Source organism: Cherax quadricarinatus, chromosome 68 (genome assembly GCF_038502225.1).
Source record: "Cherax quadricarinatus isolate ZL_2023a chromosome 68, ASM3850222v1, whole genome shotgun sequence".
In the NCBI taxonomy this organism is placed as follows: Eukaryota; Metazoa; Arthropoda; class Malacostraca; order Decapoda; family Parastacidae; genus Cherax; species Cherax quadricarinatus.
Window position 1 is genome coordinate 24,072,408 of NC_091359.1, and position 26,269 is coordinate 24,098,676.

The 26,269-nt window shown below is 37.0% G+C and overlaps 1 protein-coding gene across 2 annotated transcripts in view; it reads left to right on the forward strand.

Annotated features, from left to right (window-relative positions):
* Nucleotides 1–1,515: 1,515 nt before the first annotated feature.
* LOC128697660 (uncharacterized) overlaps nt 1,516–26,269 on the forward strand; it is a 134,507-nt gene continuing 109,753 nt past the window's right edge. Inside the window, exons 1-2 of one of the 2 annotated variants that reach the window (XM_053789485.2) lie at nt 1,516–3,514; nt 4,049–5,189. In XM_053789485.2, the coding sequence (XP_053645460.2) occupies nt 1,942–2,904 (963 nt within the window). In that variant the 5' untranslated portion in view covers nt 1,516–1,941 and the 3' untranslated portion in view covers nt 2,905–3,514; nt 4,049–5,189. Of the gene's footprint in view, nt 3,515–4,048; nt 5,190–26,269 lie in introns of those variants that run through there. The other variant, XM_070099774.1, reaches the window with a different exon arrangement.

Below are 26,269 nucleotides of genomic sequence, written 5' to 3' on the forward strand. Positions count from 1 at the left end.
GAAAGGGCAGTGTACTGTCAAGTAGTAAAGTAACTTAATGACAACAACATTCTTCATAATTACCAATCAGGCTTTAGGAGCTCTTACTCAACCGACACCTCCGTAATTAATCTAATGGATTATATAAGAACTGAAATGTCGATAGGGAACCTCATAGGAATGGTAACCTTAGACTTGCAAAAGCTCTTCAATACTGTCAACCACAATATATGTATTATGTAAGAAACTTCAAACTATCGGCATACGTTCCATAAGCTGGTTTACGTCCTACCTTAACAACAGGAAACAAATTGTCAAAATCAACAAAACAGAATCAAAACCCCTGCCGATAGCATGTGGAGTTTCCCCGAGGTAGTATTCTGGGTCCCTTATTATTTTTGTGTTATGTAAATGATATGCCCATCAGTGTCAAGTGCAAACTCCTACTGTATGCGGATCTCGATGCTCTGTTAGTGTTAGGTAAAGACCCACAAGATATAGCTAATGTATTCACACTAGAACTGGAGTCCTGCAGCAAATGGTTAGTAGACAACAAACTATCATTACACCTCAGGAAAACGTAAACCATACTCTTTGGCAAAAACATAAACTGAGAATGGTAAATAATTTTAATGTCCAGTGTAATAGGAAACTCATCACTTCAGTTTCCTCAGTAAAATACCTGGGAATCCCCTTTGACCCATGCATGTCAGGAGAACTGATAGGGAACAGTGTAGTAAAGAAAGCGAATGCTAGACTGAAGTTCCTCTACAGACAAGCACAGTGTCTACCTACTGAGGCTCGCAGGACTCTATGTCTATCCCGTATACAGTGTCATATGGGCTATACTTGCTCATCATGGTACTCTGCCTTGACAAAAAAATTGAAAGATAAACTGCAAATAACCCAGACTAAAATGGTAAGATTCATCCTGGACCTGGCTCCAAGAGAACATGTAGGCCAGGTTGAATTACAACAATTGGATATGCTGAATATTGAAAACAGAGTAAAACAACAACTGAAGTTAAATCAAGTTTATAAAATTGCTCACAGTGTCCAGAATATCTTGCTGCTAATTTTGTCAAGGCTGGGAACCGAAGCAACCATAGTACTAGGGGAAGAGAGCACAACTTTGTAGTACCCACAGTTAGTGGCCAGGCTTCAAACACCTTTTATTGTACAGCAATAAAGGAATGGAACAGATTGCCTGCACATGTCAAAGCCAGTCATAGCATGAACCAGTTCAAGAAGAGTGCCAAAAGGTACCTAATGAATGTAACAACATAAAGGGAAGAGAATTATTTTTTATTTTATTAGCTAACACACATGTTAATGTAAATAGCTCTATTTACCTTATTCCTAGTAAATCTCCCTTGTAGTATAATAATAAGATATCTCCTACATTGTATAATAATAAGGTATTAAAAGGACCCCAATGGAAATAAGTCACTCCGACTATTTCGGGTTATCCTAGGTTCTTTATACATATGCTGCTATGTATGATAATCTATGTAACTGTATTTGTGTATACCTGAATAAACTTACTTACTTACCTACTTACTTTTCACTAAAAGAGGACCCCAGCAGGGGGTCCAGTTATACATCAATTAATTTTCCAAGTTTCTGCCTCTATGTGAGTTATTATTGAGCATGCACATGTATCTAATTGTACATGTGTCTACTTCATCAACTTGTCGGTATTGTATACCATTAATATTAATATATAAAACACAATTCAACTTTATTTCTTTTCTGCAGTACACAAAATCTCATTTACATGTAATAAAATACTGTTAAGCACAAAAACAAGCCACTAGCATGTGGTCTGTTTTTGGCTGAAATAAAACCAATTCACACAACCTGAGTCAGTAACTAGCTCCTGCAGGCCATAGTAACTGATGGCGATGGTAGTAGATGATGGTAGGTAATGGTGGTAGGTGACTGTGTTGTACTGCTTGCTACATGTCTCCCTTCTGCATACAGCTACATGTCAACCTTCTCCAATACAGCTACATGTTGCCCTTTTCCATACAGCTACATGTCAACCTTCTTCATACAGCTACATGTCAACCTTCTCCAATACAGCTACATGTCAACCTTCTCCAATACAGCTACACATCAGCCTTCTCCATACAGCTACATGTCAACCTTCTCCAATGTAGCTACATGTCACCCTTCTCCATACAGCTACATGTCAACCTTCTCCAATACAGCTACATGTCAACCTTCTTCATACAGCTACATGTCAACCTTTTCCAATACAGCTACATGTCAACCTTCTTCATACAGCTACATGTCAACCTTCTTCATATAGCTACATTTCAACCTTCTCCAATACAGCTACATGTCAACCTTCTCCAATACAGCTACATGTCAACCTTCTCCATACAGCTACATGTCAACCTTCTCCAATACAGCTACATGTCAACCTTCTCCATACAGCTACATGTCAACCTTCTCCAATGTCAACTTTCTTCATACAACTACATGTCAACCTTCTTCATACAGCTACATGTCGCCCTTCTCCATACAACTACATGTCAACCTTCTTCATACAGCTACATGTCAACCTTCTCCAGTACAGCTACATGTCAACCTTCTTTATACAGCTACATATCAACCTTCTTCATACGGCTGCATATCAACCTTCTTCATACAGCTACATGTCAACATTCTTCATACAGCTACATGTCAATGTTCTTCATACAGCTACATGTCAACGTTCTTCATACAGCTACATGTCAGCCTTCTTCATACAGCTACATGTCAACCTTCTTCATACAGCTACATGTCAACGTTCTTCATACAGCTACATGTCAACCTTCTTCATACAGCTACATGTCAACCTTCTTCATACAGCTACATGTCAACCTTCTTCATACAGCTCCAGATGAAAGAAGCTATAAAAATCATAATGTTGGGTAAGAAAAACTATTATTTTCAAAGAATTAAGAAGAACTTTTTTTTTTTTAACTTACTGGGAGGTGTTATAAACACAGCCCTGTTTTCCCCATATGTTATTCATCCCATAAGTCGCTAAAATCATTAGTAGCATCACTTTAGGAGCATAACCCAAGAATTATGGACGTCTACTGTATGTTAAAGTGTAATATTGGTCAGGAGTTTTCTCATCTTTTTAAATTCTCTTATTAATTGTTTCTCCACTGCCTTTTTTCTCTCCTAAACTTCTGCTTTTCAAAATGTTATTTATATTTTAGACATAAAACAAGGCATAAAACAAGAATTTTAAAGCAGGAGAAGTAGTCAGCATATTTTTAGGAGGTAAATAGGTAATAAATATATGAATTTTATGTATAATGTAATGTATTAATGAATTATTGCTACACTAATGTTAATAAAAGTATGTAATCTCTAGGTACTTAAAGGATTATGATTACTACGAGAGGTGCTTGACGGAGCGACAAAGAGAGGAGAACCCCATAAAGCCACTCAAGCGATCACGTAACACTGCCGGATGTCTCTGCTTCACGTCCAAGAGCCGTAGGAATGCTGAGAAACAAAACTATCGCACAATGTAATTAAGCGTTCCATTCTTTTACCAAAGGTTTGCTTCTGGCATCCTAATGTCCCAATCCTTGCGTCCATAAACAAGGTGTGATCATTGATTGCAATCTTTCTACATTTCATTCAGTATATCAGAAAATTATTCTGTTATATTTACGTAATAGCTCTGTAGAATTTGTAGTAAAACTTAATGTTTATAGAAAATACAATTGTATCGCGACATTGTAAACTCGTATCTCTGATCACATCTGTTTCATTGTCATATTTGTTAAATCATTGTTTAGTTGTCATTGTGTTACCACATGCTCAAGATTTTACCTGTTTAAAGATCACCATATACTATAGACTAGGAGAAAACCTGCATCTTGAAATATGTTGTGCAATTACTTATTTTATTTTTCTTACTTTAGACACACACTATGCACTCTTGATTTGCATAATAAAGTATTTTTTTCATAGAAGCAAATATTTATTTTTATTACTATAGTTTAGCCCATATGCTTTAGTGTGCATCCTTTGTGAGATTTTATTAATTTTGTTGAAGGACCTGGGACACCTTAAACGTGTTGCGGGCTTCTCTGAACCGGGTCAGAAAGTGGACATCTGCCGGGTCACGAAATTGATATGCAAGATATGCACAGACTTCTGCCAGCATTCTTTCAGCTTCCCAATTTTGTTATGAGAAGTGCTGCAAAATTCTTGAGCAACCACTGAGCAACGACGACAACAAATTATTTAAGTTAAACACTTCACTAATTATGCAGTAAAATTTGAGTGCATTTTAAGATTTTCCGTGCATTACTGAGTTATTTTTTACAGTGTTTGTACAGATAAACAAATATGCATGTAGATGCTTTATATGGATTTTGTGTGTATATATATATATATATATATATATATATATATATATATATATATATATATATATATATATATATATATATATATATATATATATATACGTATATATATACACATGTATATATAATGATGTGCTTTTTTAGGCAGAGCTCGTGATTTTGACAATGAAGATTTTACCAAATGAGCCAAGTATAAATTCATTGTTGCAATAAAAGTGGAAATCAGTGTGAACATTATGATAAATAATATTAACAAACATGGGATAAATCTGGCAAGATCAAGGTAAATTGTTATGATAATTTTTAACAAGGTGAATTTTGTGCAAAATTAACAACTTTGTCACATTAATTCGGAAAAACATCTATTAATGCATACCTGAAATTGAAAAGTACTATTTTGAGGGTGGTTCAGTTTGACTGGCTCTGTCTAAAAGAGCTTGACATACTCTTCAGGTCTAAAAGGTACAGTGTTGTATAAGTTCCTGACAACCCATGAGGAACACAACAAGGACACACTCACATGTGCTGATGTCTTAAACCAACTCAGATGAACTCTCTCTCACTTTTATTTTAGCTCAAATTATCTCCTGCATCTTGTTTTCTGTCTCAGTTCCCATCATGGAAAGAAAGCAATCATGTGAACCAGTTGTTGATCAGGGAGAAAAGCCAACGTGAGGGGTGGCAGTCACCGGGGTCGTCAGGCTTTTGTGCAGAAATTCATTTTTTCGTACTTCAAAAACTGTCTCCTGCATCTGGACGCTGATGACCCTCTACTACCGGTACCTCATATTAACTTACAGCATGCATGCATATATATATATATATATATATATATATATATATATATATATATATATATATATATATATATATATATATATATATATATATATATATATATACTATATGTATATATATATATCCCACCGAGGCAGGGTGGCCCAAAAAGAAAAACAAAAGTTTCTTTTTTAAATTTAGTAATTTATACAGGAGGAGGGGTTACTAGCCCCTTGCTCATATATATATATATATATATATATATATATATATATATATATATATATATATATATATATATATATATATATATATATATATATATATATATATATATATATATATATTTTCAACAAACCGGCCGTATCCCACCGAGGCAGGGTGGCCCAAAAAGAAAAACGAAACTTTCTCATATATATATATATATATATATATATATATATATATATATATATATATATATATATATATATATATATATATATATATATATATATATATATATATATATACAACCCACGTATTCAGATATTTGGGAGTGGACGTGTCAGCGGATGGGTCTATGAAAGATGAGGTGAATCATAGAATTGATGAGGGAAAAAGAGTGAGTGGTGCACTTAGGAGTCTGTGGAGACAAAGAACTTTGTCCTTGGAGGCAAAGAGGGGAATGTATGAGAGTATAGTTTTACCAACGCTCTTATATGGGTGTGAAGCGTGGGTGATGAATGTTGCAGCGAGGAGAAGGCTGGAGGCAGTGGAGATGTCATGTCTGAGGGCAATGTGTGGTGTGAATATAATGCAGAGAATTCGTAGTTTGGAAGTTAGGAGGAGGTGCGGGATTACCAAAACTGTTGTCCAGAGGGCTGAGGAAGGGTTGTTGAGGTGGTTCGGACATGTAGAGAGAATGGAGCGAAACAGAATGACTTCAAGAGTGTATCAGTCTGTAGTGGAAGGAAGGCGGGGTAGGGGTCGGCCTAGGAAGGGTTGGAGGGAGGGGGTAAAGGAGGTTTTGTGTGCGAGGGGCTTGGACTTCCAGCAGGCATGCGTGAGCGTGTTTGATAGGAGTGACTGGAGACAAATGGTTTTTAATACTTGACGTGCTGTTGGAGTGTGAGCAAAGTAACATTTATGAAGGGATTCAGGGAAACCGGCAGGCCGGACTTGAGTCCTGGAGATGGGAAGTACAGTGCCTGCACTCTGAAGGAGGGGTGTTAATGTTGCAGTTTAAAAACTGTAGTGTAAAGCACCCTTCTGGCAAGACAGTGATGGAGTGAATGATGGTGAAAGTTTTTCTTTTTCGGGCCACCCTGCCTTGGTGGGAATCGGCCGGTGTGATAATAAATAAAAAAAAAATATATATATATATATATATATATATATATACATTATATATATATATATATATATATATATATATATATATATATATATATATATATATATATATATATATATATATATACATATATATATATATAATTTATTTATATATATATATATATATATATATATATATATATATATACAGTGGACCCCCGCATACCGATTTTAATCCGTGCAAGAGGGCTCATTGGTATGCGAAATAATCGGTATGCGAATGAATTTTCCCCATAAGAAATAATGGAAATCAAATTAATCCGTGCAAGACACCCAAAAGTATGAAAAAAAAAAATTTTACCATGTGAAATATACATTTTCCTACACACAAAGAGAAGGATACATGCACAATAGTAGAGTAGTACATGCACAGTATATATTGTGCATGTACTAGTCTACTAAATGAAGAATAAATGACACTTACCTTTATTGAAGATACTGATGAGACACTGTGTCCTGGGAGTGCCTTTTCCTTCTGAGTACTGTAGGTCCTGTTTGGTATTTTCTTCCAGAACATGCCTTATCACACTGTGTATGTCACTACGATTCTTAAATCTCTCAAACCAACCTTTGCTGGCTTTAAATTCACCAATATGAGCACTAGTTCCAGGCATTTTTCCCTGTTCACCTGGGTGTTAGTCGACTGGTGTGGGTTGCATCCTGGGAGACAAGATTAAGGACCCAAATGGAAATAAGTTAGACAGTCTTCGATGACACTGACTTTTTTGGGTTATCCTGGGTGGCAAATCCTCTGGGGTTAATTGTTTCTTGGTATATTCTCAATAAGCCACACCAACAACAGTGCTACAGCAGCAGCAGACGATGCTACAGCAGCAGCAGACGATGCTACAGCAGCAGCAGCAGCAGACGATGCTACAGCAGCAGCAGACGATGCTACAGCAGCAGCAGATGATGCTACAGCAGCAGCAGACGATGCTACAGCAGCAGCAGACGATGCTACAGCAGCAGCAGCAGCTGACAGTGCAGCAGCAGCAGCTGTACCACCAATAGTAGCGATGGTTGATTGGGGTTTATTATACAACCTGGCCAGCTCGGAGACATGCACTCCACTTTCATACTTATCAATGATCTTTTTCTTCATCTCTATAGTAATTCTCACCCTTATTGCTGTAGGGTTGGCACTAGAAGCTTTCTTGGGGCCCATGGTCACTTATTTTCCAGATAAAATCACCAAAAACACTGTAATAATACGAAATGTTACGATTGTATGCTTGGATGCTACCGCGGAGGCTGGCTGGTAAACAATGCCACCGGCGGAACATGTGAGGCTGGCTAAGGTGCACATTGGACGCGTCTCGGACGAACAGCGGTGAGCGGGTTTTTAAGCGGTATGCGAGGCAAAATTTTTGCGATTAAAGCAAGCGGTATGCGGATTAATCGTTATGTGATGCCAACGGTATGCGGGGGTCCACTGTATATATATATATATATATATATTATATATATATATATATACGTATATATATATAAATATATATATACATATATATATATATATGCAATAAGATCACAGTAAACAGGTGATTTCAGAATATGCAAAACAACCACTCTGAAAGAATAGAGAAATTCCAAGCGCTTTCGTGACTACTCACATTATATATATATATATACGGTGGTCCCTCGTTTTTCGTAATTAATCCATTCCTGGAGGAGCTACTATAAACGAAATTTACGATTTGCGAATCAATTTTCCCCATAAGAAATAATGTAAATACAATTAATCCGTTCCTGACACCCAGAAGTATTAAAACAAAAAAATTTTTACATGAAATATACATGTAGTACATAAACAATACAATGGGAAATGATGAATGAAACATTATCAGCATAATGCTTACCTTTATTGGAGATTCTTCTTAGTGTATGGGAGACTGCAGGAGGAGAGAGATTGAATTGTTTACAGTTTGGAAGGGGAATCCCCTTCCAGCAACACCTCAGGTACTAATTGCTTTTCTGGGGTTACTTCTCTTCTCTGTTTCTTAATGCCACTAGGACCACCTTGAGAGTCACTCTAGTCCTGTCTCGCAAAATAACTGTGGAGAGAGCTCTGTTTCTGGCGTCTCTTTAACACTTCCCTAAAATGGCCCAAGACTTTGTCACTGTACATATTTCTCACCTTCTTTACCACAGGCTTGGCACTAGGAGCTTTCTTTGGAGCCATGGTAGCTTATTTAGTACTTGCAAGCACTAAAATGAGTGGAATATTATGAAATATTTCGTAGGAGCACTTGAGGGGACCTTCACTCACTGGTAAACAATGCCAGACTGGTTGGGTAGGGAGGCCTCCCCGGCTCACACTGTGCTTACACGTCCCGGACAAACTACTATTCGCGAGTCAACCTATGAAAAGCGAGTCCATGTTTATACGAAAATACCCCTATGATTGGCGAAATTTACGATTGCCGAGAACTACGAAAAGCGAGGGACCACTGTATAATATATATATATAATATATATATATATATATATATATATTATATATTATATATATATATATATATATATATATATATATATACATGTACAGTGGACCCTTGACTAACGCTATTAATCCGTTCCTGAGAGCTCATCCTTAGTCAAAATAATCGTTAGTCAAGTTAATTTTCCCCATAAGAAATAATGGAAATCAAATTAATCCGTGCAAGACACCCAAAAGTATTGAAAAAAAAAATTTTAACACATGAAATATTAATTTTAATACACACAAACTGAAGAAGACATGCACAGTTACATGACACTTACCTTTATTGAAGATTTGGTGATGATTGATGGGATGGGAAGAGGGGAGTGTGTTGGTGATCTTAGTGTTTAGAAGGGGAATCCCCTTCCATTAGGACTTGAGGTGGCAAGTCCTCTTTCGGGGTTACTTCCCTTCTTTTAATGCCACTAGGACCAGCTTGAGAGTCACTGGACCTCTGTCGCACAACATATCTGCCCTTAGAGGCCTTTACCTCCCGTTCCTTTATGACATTCCTAACGTGTTTCACAACATTGTCAGTGTCACCATTAAACACTTGTTCAGGTTTCAGTCCTTCACTGTCTATGTACTCCTTGAATTCCTGCACATATTTTTCAGCTGCTTTTTGGTCCAAACTGGCAGCCTCACCATGCCTTATCACACTATGTATGCCACTACGATTCTTAAATCTCTCAAACCAACCTTTGCTGGCCTTAAATTCACTCACATCACCACTAGTTGCTGGCATTTTTCTAATTAAATCGTCATGCAACTTCCTAGCCTTTTCACATATGATCGCTTGAGAGATGCTATCTCCTGCTATCTGTTTTTCGTTTATCCATACCAGTAACAGTCTCTCAACATCTTCTATCACTTGCAACCTCAGTTTTGAAAACATAGTTGCACCTTTGGCAAGAACAGCTTCCTTGCTTGCCATTTTCTTGGCCACAATAGTAGCGATGGTTGATTGGGGTTTTGTGTACAGCCTGGCCAGCTCGGAGACATGCACTCCACTTTCATACTTAGCAATGATCTCTTTCTTCATATCCATAGTAATTCTCACCCTTTTTGCTGTAGGGTTGGCACTAGAAGCTTTCTTGGGGCCCATGGTGACTTATTTTGCAGGTGCAATCACTACAAAGGCTGTGATAATATGAAATGTTCCGATTGTATGCTTGGAAGCGACCGCGGTGGCTGGCTGGCTTGTAAACACTGGCCAGAAGTGGACGCATCTCAGACAGAAGGAATAGTGTTGGTCGAGTTTTTTAGCGCTAATCGAGGCAAAATTTTTGCGATAAAATGTATCGCTAGTCAGATTTATCGTTAATCGATGCCATCGCTGGTCGAGGGTCCACTGTATATTTATATTTATATATATATATATATATATATATATATATATATATATATATATATATATATATATGTATATGTACACACACACACATATATATATATATATATATACAGGAGGGCCCCACTTATACGGCAGGTTAGGTTCCAGGCTACCGCCGTAAAGCGGAAATCGCCGTAAAGTGGAACACCCTTTTTTTCCACTTATAAATGCATACAAACACTAGATAACAAGTTTACACTAACATATATTAAGTTAGCAATAGAACCAGGCATCAAAAAACAATAAAAAAGTACAATACACACATAGTGCACTCATTACTTACCTTAAAATATTTATAGTCTTAATCTAGGGTGAGACAAGTAGTATTTATTGTAAGAAATCAAGTGTGGTACGTATGGTAATAGCCAGGCTACCTTACCAGGCCACCCCACCCACACATACTATTCTATGATATTTAAGCATCCCAGAGCGATAAAATGTATATACAGTTCACTCATTACTTACCTTAAAATATTTGTAGTCTTAATGTAGGGTCAGGAGTAAGTAAATGAGATAAAAGCGAATAAATGAGAGAGAGAAAGAATGAGTACATGAGAGGGGGCAGGCGCAGAGTTATGTAAACAAACCAGGCGAAGGTAAGTTTTGTAAACAAACGAAGTGTACACGTCTGGTTTGTGTACAAGTTACATTGTGTACAGGTTGTCTCTACATTGATACGGTAGAATTAATAAAGAAGAACACTCCCATTCTCATGTAACATCATTTTGAGAAGAAATGAAGCTCTGAGTGAAGGCAATGGAAATAAGTCACACTGACTTTTTTGGGTTATCCTAGGTTCTCTACACGTATGTTGTTATGTATGATAATCTATGTAACTGTATTTGTGTATACCTGAATAAACTTACTTACATACATACGAAAGGAATAATTTTCTACAGTTACCCCCAGTAACACATTTTCTCTTATGTTAGATTAGAGAAAATGTTATTCTTGCCGTCACTTGTACAAGTTATGTGGCTCCCACATCTTATATTTATGTTTATTTATTCTATTGTGGGGTGTATTTATCATCTTTTTATGTTATGTATCGTGTTTATTATATAATTTAAAAAAAAATATCATGGATGGATTAATGAAAATGTGTATATTAACGTAATATACGACATTTAATGAGACTCGGTGAGTATTGTTATTATTATTATTTCTAATATGGCGTCACTTGTGCAAGTCGTCTGCTACCACATCTCACATTTATGTTTATTTATTCTACTGTGGGGTGTATTTATCTTATTTATATGTTATGCATCGTGTTTATTATATAATTTTGAAAAAAATATCATGGATGGATTAATGAAAATGTGTATATTACCGTAATATACGACATTTAATGAGACTCGGTGAGTATTGTTATTATCATTTCTAATATGGCGTCACTTGTGCAAGTCGTCTGCTACCACATCTCACATTTATGTTTATTTATTCTACTGTGGGGTGTATTTATCTTATTTATATGTTATGCATCGTGTTTATTATATAATTTTGAAAAAAATATCATGGATGGATTAATGAAAATGTGTATATTAACGTAATATACGACATTTAAATGACTCGATGATTATTATTATCATTACTAATATGACGTCTGGAGACATAAGACACTTACCAATTTTAATGTGTACCTGCATGCCAGCACAGTATGTAAGTTTATTTAGGTACAGGTATACATAAGTATAATTATCAGAGTATATATAAAATATGAAATAACTTTTAAAAACTTGAAATTTTGGAGTTTCCAGACAAAATGGAGAGACTTAGTGCTTACTGAGCTCACGGAGAATGTAAACAAACAGGGTGGGGCACGGTGACCGTATTAGAAAGTCAGGTGGGGGGAGCCGTATAGCGAGTTTTGGTCATAATTTGAAATGTCCATATTAGCGGAACGCCGTAAAGTGAAACGCCGTAAAGCGGGGCCTTCCTGTATATATATATATATATATATATATATATACACACCCATATATATATATATATATATATATATATATATATATATATATACACACCCATATATATATATATATATACATACATACATACATACATACATACATACATAAAACATGTTCAAGGGTGGATCGAAACGTTTTTGCAACCATTATTTTATATTGACAAAATTAGAACTTAACTTTATGGAATATTGTTCATTGGTTCTTTACATAATCACAGAGCTTATAGAGGCACTTATCCCGGAGTTAACCAGTGTGTATGACTTCTGTATATTATGTCGGCTGTTTAACGGAAATCCATCACTGGGGATGAGATCAGTAGCTGTAATTGTTTTTTTTAGGACAAGTAATGAACAGAAAGACTTCTATTTATTCTGGTTCAGGTGAAAATATATTTTGGGCAATCACTGGCCTATTCTTCTATTGTCAAAATTGCCATGTCTTGCTTGTACTCCAAGAACTGATAAAACAACCATGAGTCTGAGACGATTTCGACTCATTGTTGAGTACAAAAATGGCTCTTAATTTAAGTTTGCTGAAGGATTTATGAAATCTTAATAACACGATTGCAAGCAAATTATGGAACGGGTTCAGTCTCCACCTATTCCATGATATTTGTTGAGTGTTCAGTACTAGTTACTGTGACTGGCGAAGATAGTTAAACATGGAGAAGGAATATGTTTAGTACTCGTGAACATTAGTCGTTTGTTACCTTTCTTTGTCACTGACGAAAAAATGAAAAGGGAAATTAGATGTCATTTTCTGTGAAAGATTAAGCACGGTGGATTATTTACTGTATAAATACGATTTGGTTGACAAAATTCTAGAATTATGAGACAACATATTTATTTAATAGTCAAATAAAATGGTTCATTGTTGGTTAGGATTCTGTTACTTCATTAACAAGGAAGATTTTTTCCTCCACTTCCACACCGTCTGTAAATAGCTGAAAGTTGTGCCTCATGATCTAAGCCTGAAAATAAAAGGCTCTTTTTATTGGAGCTTATGTATGTTTTGCCAGCTGCACTTCCCTAAGGGTTGGCCCTGATCCCGGTGGAGACAGGTGTGGAGATAGGTTAAACAGAGAGTAATAATTCTTAAATGTGTCCAGATATGAGACTGTACCCTCCAAACAACCTTTGTATTAATACGTATGTTCTTAGGAAGGCAGTTGTATTCTGTACACCTTTTCTTAGGTATAATGCTTTCCCATGTGCACGAGCTCTGAAACACCTTGCTGTTCTGAGCACGGGTAGAATGCTCTATCAAGAATTCAAGACAAATGTTAAGAGGAAGGCTGAAGTAAGAGAGAAGAAATCCTGGAAGCCCATCAAGAACTCTGCACAAGTGAGTGTCGTCCTAACATCATGACATTATTAATCATTGATATGTATTAGACTGGACTAGGTAGACACAAGCACTAACAAGTGTTGAGGATACATTCTAACCTCTAACAAGGCTAGAAGGTCATGTGTGTTGTGCTTTCCTATAACACTGATGTGGAAGAGAAGAGCCACTGAAGCATGAATTCCCTACACACATAAAATGGCACTTTTGCTACCCTGCTAAACCATATATAAAGAAGAGACATTGGGAGAGAAGGTAATGCTCCTATAATAATAATAATAATAATTTTATTTCTACAAGTACATGTTCAAGGTATACAGTCCATAGCTAACATCAGTGACATACTACTATATAGAAAGCCTCTTGTTATGTAGAGCATTTCAGGCAAATTAGGTTATTAGTCGATTGGTGCGACCCACACCAATCGACTAATAACCAGCTACCCATTTTATACTGATGAGCGAAGAGGGACAGGGACATGTCCCTTAGCTGAGTGTGCCGATAATCCCTTGGGATTGAAAGATTCCTAAACAAGATTGCCCATAAGTGAGAATAGTAGGAGACAAGGAAAAATATTTATAAAGATGTCTAGTCATCTTAACACATGTGAGAAGATATGGATGTCTCTCATAAGAGGATAAAAACTTTTTCAAGAGAGAAGAGAATGGGGATGATGGTCTAGTCTGGGATGCCATATCTGAATTAGAGGAGAACAATTGCCAGATCAAACTATTAAGTTGAGATCCAAACACAGGACTGCAAGGAAGGCGGGCTTGACCACTGATAAAGGCCTTATATTTCCTTTGAATGTGGGAGGGAGGATGGTGGAACTGCTGAATGCATGCCAACTGGTCAGACACAGGCATTGCAGGATTCCGTCACATACAAAAAGAATCTGATGTTTGCATAAATGTGAGGAGAAAAACTGTATTGTCTCTAACCTATACAATACAGGCATTGCTTCTTGTGGAAGGACAGAAATAGGTAAAGCCAGACATCCTGGTGTGTGGACTTGTGCACTGATCTTGGTGATGGCTTCACATCTTCATTTGCCTCAGATATTATTAAGAAAATTTTCCCTATTTTAGTTTTGGGATAAATTTATTCTTCCTTTTGACCCTTGTAGGTTTAGCACTTTGTTTTATGATGATAATAATAATAATAATCTTCCTTTCATGCCTGCTGTGGGCTTCATTGGTAGGAACACCAAACAGCTTCTTGTTTCCACAGTGAAAATTTATGCAACTATGTGGGTAAACTTGTTACTGACTCAGGTGGAACGTAGGCATCTTGCTCTGAGTTTAGCTAGGAGGACTACTACCTTTTTTGTTTGATATGTTCCATTTTCTTTACTATCCAGAAATAAGCAAACTAGTAGGATCTTAATGTCCCCTTATGCTGTGATGACCTACATCTGCAATAACTATAACTGTTGGGTACCAGCCTCTGCCCAGTAGACAGTGATTGGAAGAAGAATAGAATAGGGTCACACTAAGCTCTGTGACCGAAGGATTGTTGAGAGTGAGACTGGCAAAATCGAATAGCTCCTTAGCCCTTGCAGGATGTTGTAATGTGAGTACTCTGAGGATGGTATATGAGGAAACTCGTGAGCTGGATTGTTCCAGTCCTATGAATGACAGAGAGGCACAACCTCGACTTTGAGAGGATCCAGTGGTCAGTTGTTCAATCTGAAGGTATCTTCGCCTAATAGAAGCTTGTCCCATCCAGAAGGGAGAATAATGTGTGTGTAGAGTTGTAGAATTGAAGCTAAAAAGCATGTCCCACACTGACCCTATGAGTAAGCTTTCTTGGCTGTATAGGAAAGGATAAAACACCTACTATGGGTTGGTAAATTAGACTCATGTGCAACACTTGGGTATCTTTATTGAGGAAATGTTTAGCTACACATTGGCTTCATCAGTCCTATACAAAGAAGAATGGTGAAGATCAGAAGGAGTTTTGAAGTAATCAGTCCCTCAGCCTGGAGTCGATGTAATCAGTCCATCAGTCTTTTCAAGATTGATGGAATCAATCCATCAGTCTTTTCAAGATTGATGGACTGATTGCATCAACTCCTGGCTAAAGGACTGATTACCTCAAAACTCCTGATCTTCACCATTCTTCTTTGTATAGGACTCATGAAACTACTGTGTGGTGAAAAATTTCCTCAATGAAGATACCTAAGTGTTTCACATGTGTCTAATTTATCAACTTGTCAGTTGTCTTAACCATTTATCTACATTACCGGCTATGGGTAACGAAGACAATCATGACAGAAGCATAAGGAGACAACAGGACTTGCTGTCAAACCATCCAAGGAAAGACTGTTAATGCCAGAACACAAGGAAATGTGGTAGAACTACTCTGGACAAAGTTTTATCTTTTTGAGAGGTAAAGCTTGTTGAGTTCTAGACCAGAGGGAGACAAGTGAGATATCAGAACCCCTACAGAGGAGATAGTCCACGGTCCGTGAGCCCTTGCAAAAAAAATGGATACCTAGTGTGGTTAAAAGCAGAACAAGAATTGAACTTGAAAAAGGTAATGACAAGCCTGGATATAAAGGCTTACTGCCAACAGTATTAACCCTTTCGGGGTTTCGGCCGTACTAGTATGGCTTACGCACGGGTTTTTGACGTACTAGTACGCCTAAATTCTAGTGCCCTCAAATCTAGTGAGAGAAAGCTGGTAGGCCTACATATGAAAGAATGGGTCTGTGTGGTCAGTGTGTGCAGTATAAAAAAGATCCTGCAGCACACAGTGTGTAATGAGAAAAAAAAAAACTTTGACCGTGTTTTTGGATTAAAATAGCGACTTTGCACTGTATTTTCGTATGGTATTTATTATTGTATTCAACTTTCCTGGTCTCATTCTATAGAATGGAAGACATATTACAGAAATTGAGATGATTTTTGACTGATTTTACAATGAAAAGTACCTTGAAATTGAGCTCAAAGTAGCAGAAATGTTCCATTTTTACCAAAGATCAAAAGTAAACAAATCATACCAAGCGTCCAATACATGTCAACTGGTGAGTCTAATATTCTTTCACAAGTGCGCTGATATTATTTATACCATTTCTACACTAATGCAGTAGTCTGCATAACAGTAAATCTTCTATTTTTTTGTGAGAATAAAAATTCAAAGTGGAAAGCAAAAGAAATGTAAGAGGGGCCTGGGGATGTGACTAACAAACAGAGAACTTGTTATTTTAGTGCGAGGAATGTCTTTCTTGTTTATTGAGGAAATGTTATTTTAGTGCCAGGAATGTCTTTGTTTATTCTGGACTCTTCGGAAATTGGCATCTTTTGAAATTTGTGTGAAATTGCTAAATTCTGACCACTGTATTGGATAGTTGAAATCGGTAAATGGGTGGTTTCTTGTACTCATTCGATAGAAAAAATGGAGTTCTAGTGAAATAGTTATGATTTTTGTTGACTAGTACACTGGAATTGGCTGAAAATAGGGCTCAAAGTGGGCAAAATCGCCGATGCGTAAACATCTTCGAGACCACTAAATTCACAAGAGCATATTTCCGTAAGTTTTCCATCAAATTTCATACTTTTTGTGTCATTATGATTGGGAAAGGATTCTCTATCTTTTCACAAGAAAAATAATTTTTTTTTTTTTTAAATTTTGGCGACCCTGAGAACAAGTCTCTGAGAGGACCTGCCGACCCCCAAAGGGTTAAAGAAAAGACAGATGCACAGCAAGCTTTTACTGCATCAATATATAACTATATTGAGCTTTATCAAGCCAGTGGCACGATGGAGTTCTGGAGTCAAAGATCAACATACAATCTTGCTCTATACCTTGGTCTTTTCTTTATTAATGAAGAGGTTCTTTCTGGCTTCTTGCCCAGGATAAGACCAGGTCCTGAATATCCCGGAAGACCCTCCATTGGGCCTGGGGCTTTGTAAAATAGGGATGCACTTTGAGGCCAGAACCACTAGGATGCTGTAGTCCCCCATTGTCCTCAAACTTGTTGTTGACCCTTATAGAGTAGGACAAAATCCGTGACCCAGGTTTGTCAATCTCCACAGTGGAGGGCAGTAGACGTGGGTCCTACACCACATTAGCAATGAGTTTAATTATCAGACATTCTTGAACCATATCCTGGGATGGAGAGTCATCATAAAGCTCAGCTGGCAGAGGAGAGGGTATTAACCCTTTGGGGGTCGCCAGGCCCTCTCAGAGACTTGTTCTCAGGGTCGCCAAAATTTAAAAAAAATTTTTTTTTTCTTATGAAAAGATAGAGAATCTTTTCCCGATCATAATGACACCAAAAGTATAAAATTTGATGGAAAACTTATGGAATTATGTTCTCGCGAAGTTAGTGGTCTCGACAATGTTTACGCATCGGTGATTTTGCTCACTTTGAGCCCTATTTTCGGCCAATTCCACTGTACTAGTCGACAAAAATCATAACTATTTTGCTAGAACTCCATTTTTTTCTATCGAATGAGTACAAGAAACCACCCATTTACCGATTTCAACTATCCAATAAAGTGGTCAGAATTTAGCAATTTTGCCAATTTCACACAAATTTCAAAAGATGCCAATTTCCGAATAGGGTCCAGAATAAACAAGAAAGACATTCCTCGCACTAAAATAACAAGTTCTCTGTTTGTTAGTCACATCCCCAGGCCCCTCTTATATTTCTTTGGCTTTCCACTTTGAATTTTTATTCTTACAAAAAATAGAAGATTTACTGTTATGCAGACTACTGCATTAGTGTAGAAATGGTATAAATAATATCAGTCCACTTGTGAAAGAATATAAGACTCACCAGTTGATGTGTATTGGATGCTTGGCATGATTTGTTTACTTTTGAACTTTGGTAAAAATCGAACATTTCTGCTACTTTGAGCTCAATTTCAAGGTACTTTTCATTGTAAAACCAGTCAAAATCATCTCAATTTCTGTAATATGTCTTCCATTCTATAAAATGAGACCAAGAAAACTAGAATACAACAATAAATACCATACGAAAATAAAGTGCAAAGTCCCTATTTTAATCCAAAAAGATCGTCAAAGTTTTTTTTTCTCATCACGCACTGTGTGCTGCAGGATTTTTTTTATACTGCGCACACTGACCACATAGATCCACTCTTTCATATGTAGGCCTACCAGCTTTCTCTCACTAGATTTGAGGGCACTGGAATTTAGGCATACTAGTACGTCAAAAACCCTGGGTCGTAAGCTGTACTAGTACGTCCGAAACCCCCAAAGGGTTAAATGCAGTCAGGAAACTCAAATTAGGGATTTCTCTCAGCTTTGAAAGCAATCTCTACTCTAGTTACAGCATTCACTTTCTTCCAAATTGCTGTACTTGTATTTCTGTATACCTGAATGGCACCACCTGTGAAATATTTGTCATTCTTGGTTAGGTTAGATTAATATATAGCAGACTATATCCATGTGTAATTAACTGATACTGACAAAATAAAATAAACTGGTGTCACGCATCTGACAGCATGAAGCAAGTGGTATTCATATTCTCAATAAAAAAAAAGTCAATCTGAGAAATGGCTGCGGGGGGAGGTAGCAAATATTGACTGTGAAACCCTGAAGTGGGAGGCGCTGGAAGCCTAGCGATTCCACCCCCTACCTTCAGTTGTCATTAGATTTCCAAACAACACAGAATTTTTTTATTTCATATATTCCAGGTGCTTCATATGATACATTTCTGTCGTATTAGATGCCCTGACTTTTATCAGATTCCTGGCAACAACTGCTGACCTGTATATGTGATAAGGCAGGTTGCACTATAGACACACTGGAACAAGAGGTCCCTTGGATATAGAAAAGAAAACTCGATGCTGTTCCAACATGCAATTAACAGGAAATAGACAAACATCATTCAGGGAGCAGAAGACTCCTACAAACATTGAACTATCGAAGCTGCCTTAATTAACTCCAAGCCAAATTCCAGCATCTCTAAAGGACGATGGAAATGAAAAAAATTACAGTGATTAAAAAATAATCCTGGTACCAAATTTAATTGAAAGTTTAAATTGTATTGGACTAGATATTTCTAGACCTACACAGTCCTAGAGGAATTGGCACCTCGAGATGTTTGGAGTAACAAGTAGCATATGACGACCCAAGACAAACTCTGCCACCACAATATGACTTCCACACTTCGATGCAATGCCACTCTGAAATTTTCATGCGCTCTCCCACTCCTAAATCCACTATAAAACATGTTTCCTCATTGTTATGTATCTGCTGAAGAGGACCTCAGTTGGAGGTTGAAATATACAATAATCCCTCCAGCATGAAAAATAACTGTCATCAGGAAGATGAAGTTCAAAAAATATAAATAATATTTCTAAAGATAAGTAAACAGACATAAGAACAATTAAGTAAAACGAGGATGTTGATATTTTTGTGTGAAAGAGAATACAGTGTAATATGAAGGATGAAGTTCTAGATACTAGTTTTGTTTTGTCTCGTATGCAAATTATTTCCTCTCATTAACTAGTGCTCATTATACCTTAATGCTTCTACGAAAAGACATTTTCATAGTTCATTTGGAGAGACCTTTGACAGGGCACAGTGTCTTTTTTTTTTTTTTAAATCCATGTAATGTTCAGTTTTCTATGGATATCAGACAATCACTTTCTAAATAAAGCATGAAATTTTTATCTTAGATTTTTTAATACTTACTCCTTTCTCCAATTTCATGAGTAAGTCTTTTCTGATGAATTAATTTCGCAACTTTTTGTGCTTGATGATATCACCAGAAGGGGATGTGCTTGATGTTATCACCAGAAGGGGATGTGCTTGATATCACCAGAAGGGGATGTGCTTGATGTTATCACCAGAAGGGGATGTGCTTGATGTTATCACCAGAAGGGGATGTGCTTGATGTTATCACCAGAAGGGGATGTGCTTGATGTTATCACAGAAGGGGATGTGCTTCATGTTATCACCAGAATGGGATGTGCTTCATGTTATCACCAGAAGGGGATGTGCTTCATGTTATCACCAGAAGGGGATGTGCTTCATGTTATCACCAGAATGGGATGTGCTTCATGTTATCACCAGAAGGGGATGTGCTTCATGTTATCACCAGAAGGGGATGTGCTTCATGTTATCACCAGAAAGGGATGTGTTTCATGTTATCACCAGAAGGGGATGTGGAATTACTTGAGGAATGGGAAGCAATCGCATTAGTTCCAAGGAAGGAAAGCCTTACTAACAGTAGCTTGCATCAAAAACTCTTCACCAGCATCAAGGGCTGCACCTTCAAAGGACAGGACATATAGTGCCTGCATATATATATATATCAGGGTTTCTTGGCCTTTTCACAGGATTTTCTCTTGTATTTTGGCTACCAAAGGTATCACCATGAACTATCAAACCATAAAAAATAATTGTAGACAAGATAGCAAAAAACAAAATCTACCATTTCTGGCCAGTTTGATGCCTTGTTTATTGTTAGCAACTTCTGGTATTAAACAGACCCTAAACTTCCAGTTTATGCTGGAACCAAGAAACATCCAGTGAAAACACGAAAATCACTCTAGCAATTACCCCAAAGTCATGGCCCCACCTCTTCCCTGGTCATTATTACATAAGAACATAAGAATGGAGGAACACTCCGTGCTCCATGAGCTTTATCATGTTTGTGTGTGTGTGCAGGCAGAAATATTGCAGAATAAATAACATATGTATATATTTATTTTAACAAACATTATCTCTCAATCCACAGCAGGATTCGAACCTGCACATTCTGTATCGTAGTACACAGTACTTTCGCCACTCAGCTACTGAATGCTTTGACATAGAGTGTACAGGTTTGAATCACCATGCGGCAGGCCAAAGCATCATGGGTTCGATTCCTTGGGTAGTCTTAGTGTTGCTATTGAGATATATATATATATATAAACGTAGTAATACATAACAAACATCGTAGTGGTTAACACTAGCTGATACAGACATAGATCTGTGGACATAGTAATACTTGACAAACATCTTAGTGGTTAACACTGGCTGATACAGACATAGATCTGTGGACATAGCAATACTTGACAAACATCTTAGTGGTTAACACTGGCTGATACAGACATAGATCTGTGGACATAGTAATACTTGACAAACATCTTAGTGGTTAACACTGGCTGATATAGGTAAGATCACTGTCAAATAAATACAGTATTAAACATTCATCATTGAAATAATTTAATTTGATGAAGCAAATAATGATTTTTATTGAATTATAGATAACATTAATGAGAGCTCAGTTTATTTGTCAAAACAATTTATTATAACTGGAATGGTATATGTATAAGAAATTTGAAAAACCTGACACTTTAACATAGTCTGGAAATTTTATAAATGACAATGTTTTTGCTTGATTTGCAAGCATTTTCAAGTCAGTGTTGCAAAAAATAGTTGAAAAAGTTTACAGACTACCTAACATACGTAAAATTTCTTTCTGTATTGAAGCTTATTTATTCCAAAACTATTCTTACTAGTTAAGCCAAATTACAGTACTGTATATATATATATATATATATATATATATATATATATATATATATATATATATATATATATATATATATATATATATATAGGTAGTAGGTTGGTAGACAGCAACCGCCCAGGGAGGTACTACCGTCCTGCCAAGTGAGTGTAAAACGAAAGCCTGTAATTGTTTTACATGATGGTAGGATTGCTGGTGTCCTTTTTTCTGTCTCATGAACATGCAAGATTTCAGGTACGTCTTGCTACTTCTACTTACACTTAGGTCACACTACACATACATGTACAAGCACATATATACACACCCCTCTGGGTTTTCTTCTATTTTCTTTCTAGTATATATATCCATGGGGAAGTGGAACAGAATTCATCCTCCGTAAGCCATGCGTGTTGTAAGAGGCGACTAAAATGCCGGGAGCAAGGGGCTAGTAACCCCTTCTTCCATATAAATTACTAAATTTAAGAGAAACTTTCGTTTTTCCTTTTGGGCCACCCTGCCTTTGTGGGATACGGCCGGTGTGTTGAAAGAAAGAATATATATATATATATATATATATCTTTCTTTCTTTCAACACACCGGCCATATCCCACCGAGGCGGGGTGGCCCAAGAGGAAAAACGAAAGTTTCTCCTTTCAAATTTAGTAATATATACAGGAGAAGGGGTTACTAGCCCCTTGCTCCTGGCATTTTAGTCACCTCTTACAACACGCATGGCTTACGGAGGATGAATTCTGTTCCACTTCCCCATGGAGATAAGAGGAAATAAACAAGAACAAGAACTAGAAAGAAAATAGAAGAAAACCCAGAGGGGTAGGTATATATACGCTTGTACATGTATGTGTAGTGTGACCTAAGTGTAAGTAGAAGTAGCAAGATGTACCTGAAATCTTGCATGTTCATGAGACAAAAAAAAGGACACCAGCAATCCTACCATCATGTAAAATAATTACAGGCTTTCATTTTACACTCACTTGGCAGGACGGTAGTACCTCCCTGGGCGGTTGCTGTCTACCAACCTACTACGTATATCTATATATATATATATTCTTTCTTTCAACAAACCGGCCGTATCCCACCGAGGCAGGGTGGTCCAAAAAGAAAAACAAAAGTTTCTCTTTTCAAATTTAGTAATTTATACAGGAGAAGGGGTTACTAGCCCTTTGCTCCTGGCATTTTAGTCGCCTCTTACAACACGCATGGCTTACGGAGGAAGAATTCTGTTCCACTTCCCCATGGAGATAAGATGAAATAAACAAGAACAAGAACTAGAAAGAAAATAGCAGAAAACCCAGAGGGGTGTGTATATATATGCTTGTACATGTATGTGTAGTGTGACCTAAGTGTAAGTAGAAGTAGCAAGACGTACCTGAAGTCTTGCATGTTTATGAGACAGAAAGAAGGACACCAGCAATCCTACCATCATGTTAAACAATTACAGGCTTTCGTTTTACACTCACTTGGCAGGACGGTAGTACCTCCCTGGGCGGTTGCTGTCTACCAACCTACTACCTATATATATATATATATATATATATATATATATATATATATATATATATATATATATATATATATATATATATATATATATATATATATATATATATATACACAGTGGACCCTCGCCTAACGAACGCATTGCATAACGTTAAATTCGGCTAACGATACATTTTGACGCTAACATTTTGTCTCGACTAACGCTAAAAAACTCGCCTAACGATATTTGTTCTCGGGTACCAATTAATATCGTTAGGCGAGGGTCCACTGTATATATATATATATATATATATATATATATATATATATATATATATATATATATCTATATATATATATATATATATATATATATATATATATATATATATATATATATATATATATATATATATATATATATATATAGGTAGTAGGTTGGTAGACAGCATCCGCCCTGGGAGGTACTACCCTCCTGCCAAGTGAGTGTAAAACGAAAGCCTGTAATCATATCTCATGATGGTAGGATTGCTGGTGTCCTTTTTTCTGTCTCTTAAACATGCAAGATTTCAGGTACATCTTGCTACTTCTACTTACACTTAGGTCACACTACACATACATGTACAAGGATATATGTACATACCCCTCTGGGTTTTCTTCTATTTTCTTTCTAGTTCTTGTTCTTGTTTATTTCCTCTTATCTCCATGGGGAAGTGGAACAGAATTCTTCCTCCGTAAGCCACGCATGTCATAGGAGGTGACTGAAATGCTGGGAGCAAGAGGCTAGTAACCCTTTCTCCTGTATATATTACTAAATTTGTAAGGAGAAAATTTAATATTTCCTTTTGGACCACCCTGGTTAAAGTTAAGGGAAATCAGCCTGACGACACTGGAGGACAGGAGAGATAGGGGGGACATGATAACGACATACAAAATACTGAGAGGAATTGACAAGGTGGACAAGGACAGGATGTTCCAGAGATGGGACACAGCAACAAAGGGACACAGTTGGAAGTTGAAGAGACAGATAAATCACAGGGATGTTAGGAAATATTTCTTCAGCTACAGAGTAGTCAGGAAGTGAAATAGTTTGGGAAGCAATGTAGTGGAGGCAGGATCCATACATAGCTTAAAACAGAGGTATGATAAAGCTCACGGTTCAGGGATAGTTACCTAGTAGCGACCAGTGAAGAGGCGGGGTCAGGAGCTTGGACTCAACCCCTGCAACCTCAACTAGGTGAGTATACACACACACACACACACACACACACACACACACAAATGTTGTGGAGGGAGTAGTAGGTAAATTTGGGGTGCCAGGGTTAAATAAAAATGGGGAGCTTTTAATCGAGCTATGTGTAGAAAGAGGTTTGGTAATAAGTAATACATATTTTATGAAAAAGAGGATAAATAAATGTACAAGGTATGATATAGCCTGCAATGAAAGTAGTTTGCTAGATTATGCATTGGTGGATAAAAGGTTGATGGGTAGGCTCCATAATGTATAATTTATTTATATAAATTAGATCCATTTATAAATAATAGAATTTGTAAGAATTTAATAATACATTGGACAAATAATAATTTTTTAAATATCTTATTTCTTGAGTAGAATAGTTTGTTGGTGGGTTGTATGAAGGACCTGTCTAGTTCGGCCGGCGGGCCTGCTGTCTCGTGTCAGGTGTTTCGTTGTTGTGGGATCTGATAGTGAGGTGTGGGCTGCCCCTTTATATACCTTCCTTTGATGCTTTAGTTTCATTGTTCCTTGAAAATGTGAGTAGTCGCGAAAGTGCTCGGAACTTCTCTATTTTTTCACAGTGGTTGTTTTGCATATATATATATATATATATATATATATATATATATATATATATATATATATGCAATAAGATCACAGTAAACAGGTGATTTCAGAATATGCAAAATAACCACTCTGCAAGAATAGAGAAATTCCAAGCGCTTTCGTGACTACTCACATTATCAAGGTTCCTTGATAATGTGAGTAGTCACGAAAGCGCTTGGAATTTCTCTATTCTTTCAGAGTGGTTGTTTTGCATATATTATTATTTTTTTTTTTTTTTTATTATCACACTGGCCGATTCCCACCAAGGCAGGGTGGCCCGAAAAAGAAAAACTTTCACCATCATTCACTCCATCACTGTCTTGCCAGAAGGGTGCTTTACACTACAGTTTTTAAACTGCAACATTAACACCCCTCCTTCAGAGTGCAGGCACTGTACTTCCCATCTCCAGGACTCAAGTCCGGCCTGCCGGTTTCCCTGAATCCCTTCATAAATGTTACTTTGCTCACACTCCAACAGCACGTCAAGTATTAAAAACCATTTGTCTCCATTCACTCCTATCAAACACGCTCACGCATGCCTGCTGGAAGTCCAAGCCCCTCGCACACAAAACCTCCTTTACCCCCTCCCTCCAACCCTTCCTAGGCCGACCCCTACCCCGCCTTCCTTCCACTACAGACTGATACACTCTTGAAGTTATTCTGTTTCGCTCCATTCTCTCTACATGTCCGAACCACCTCAACAACCCTTCCTCAGCCCTCTGGACAACAGTTTTGGTAATCCCGCACCT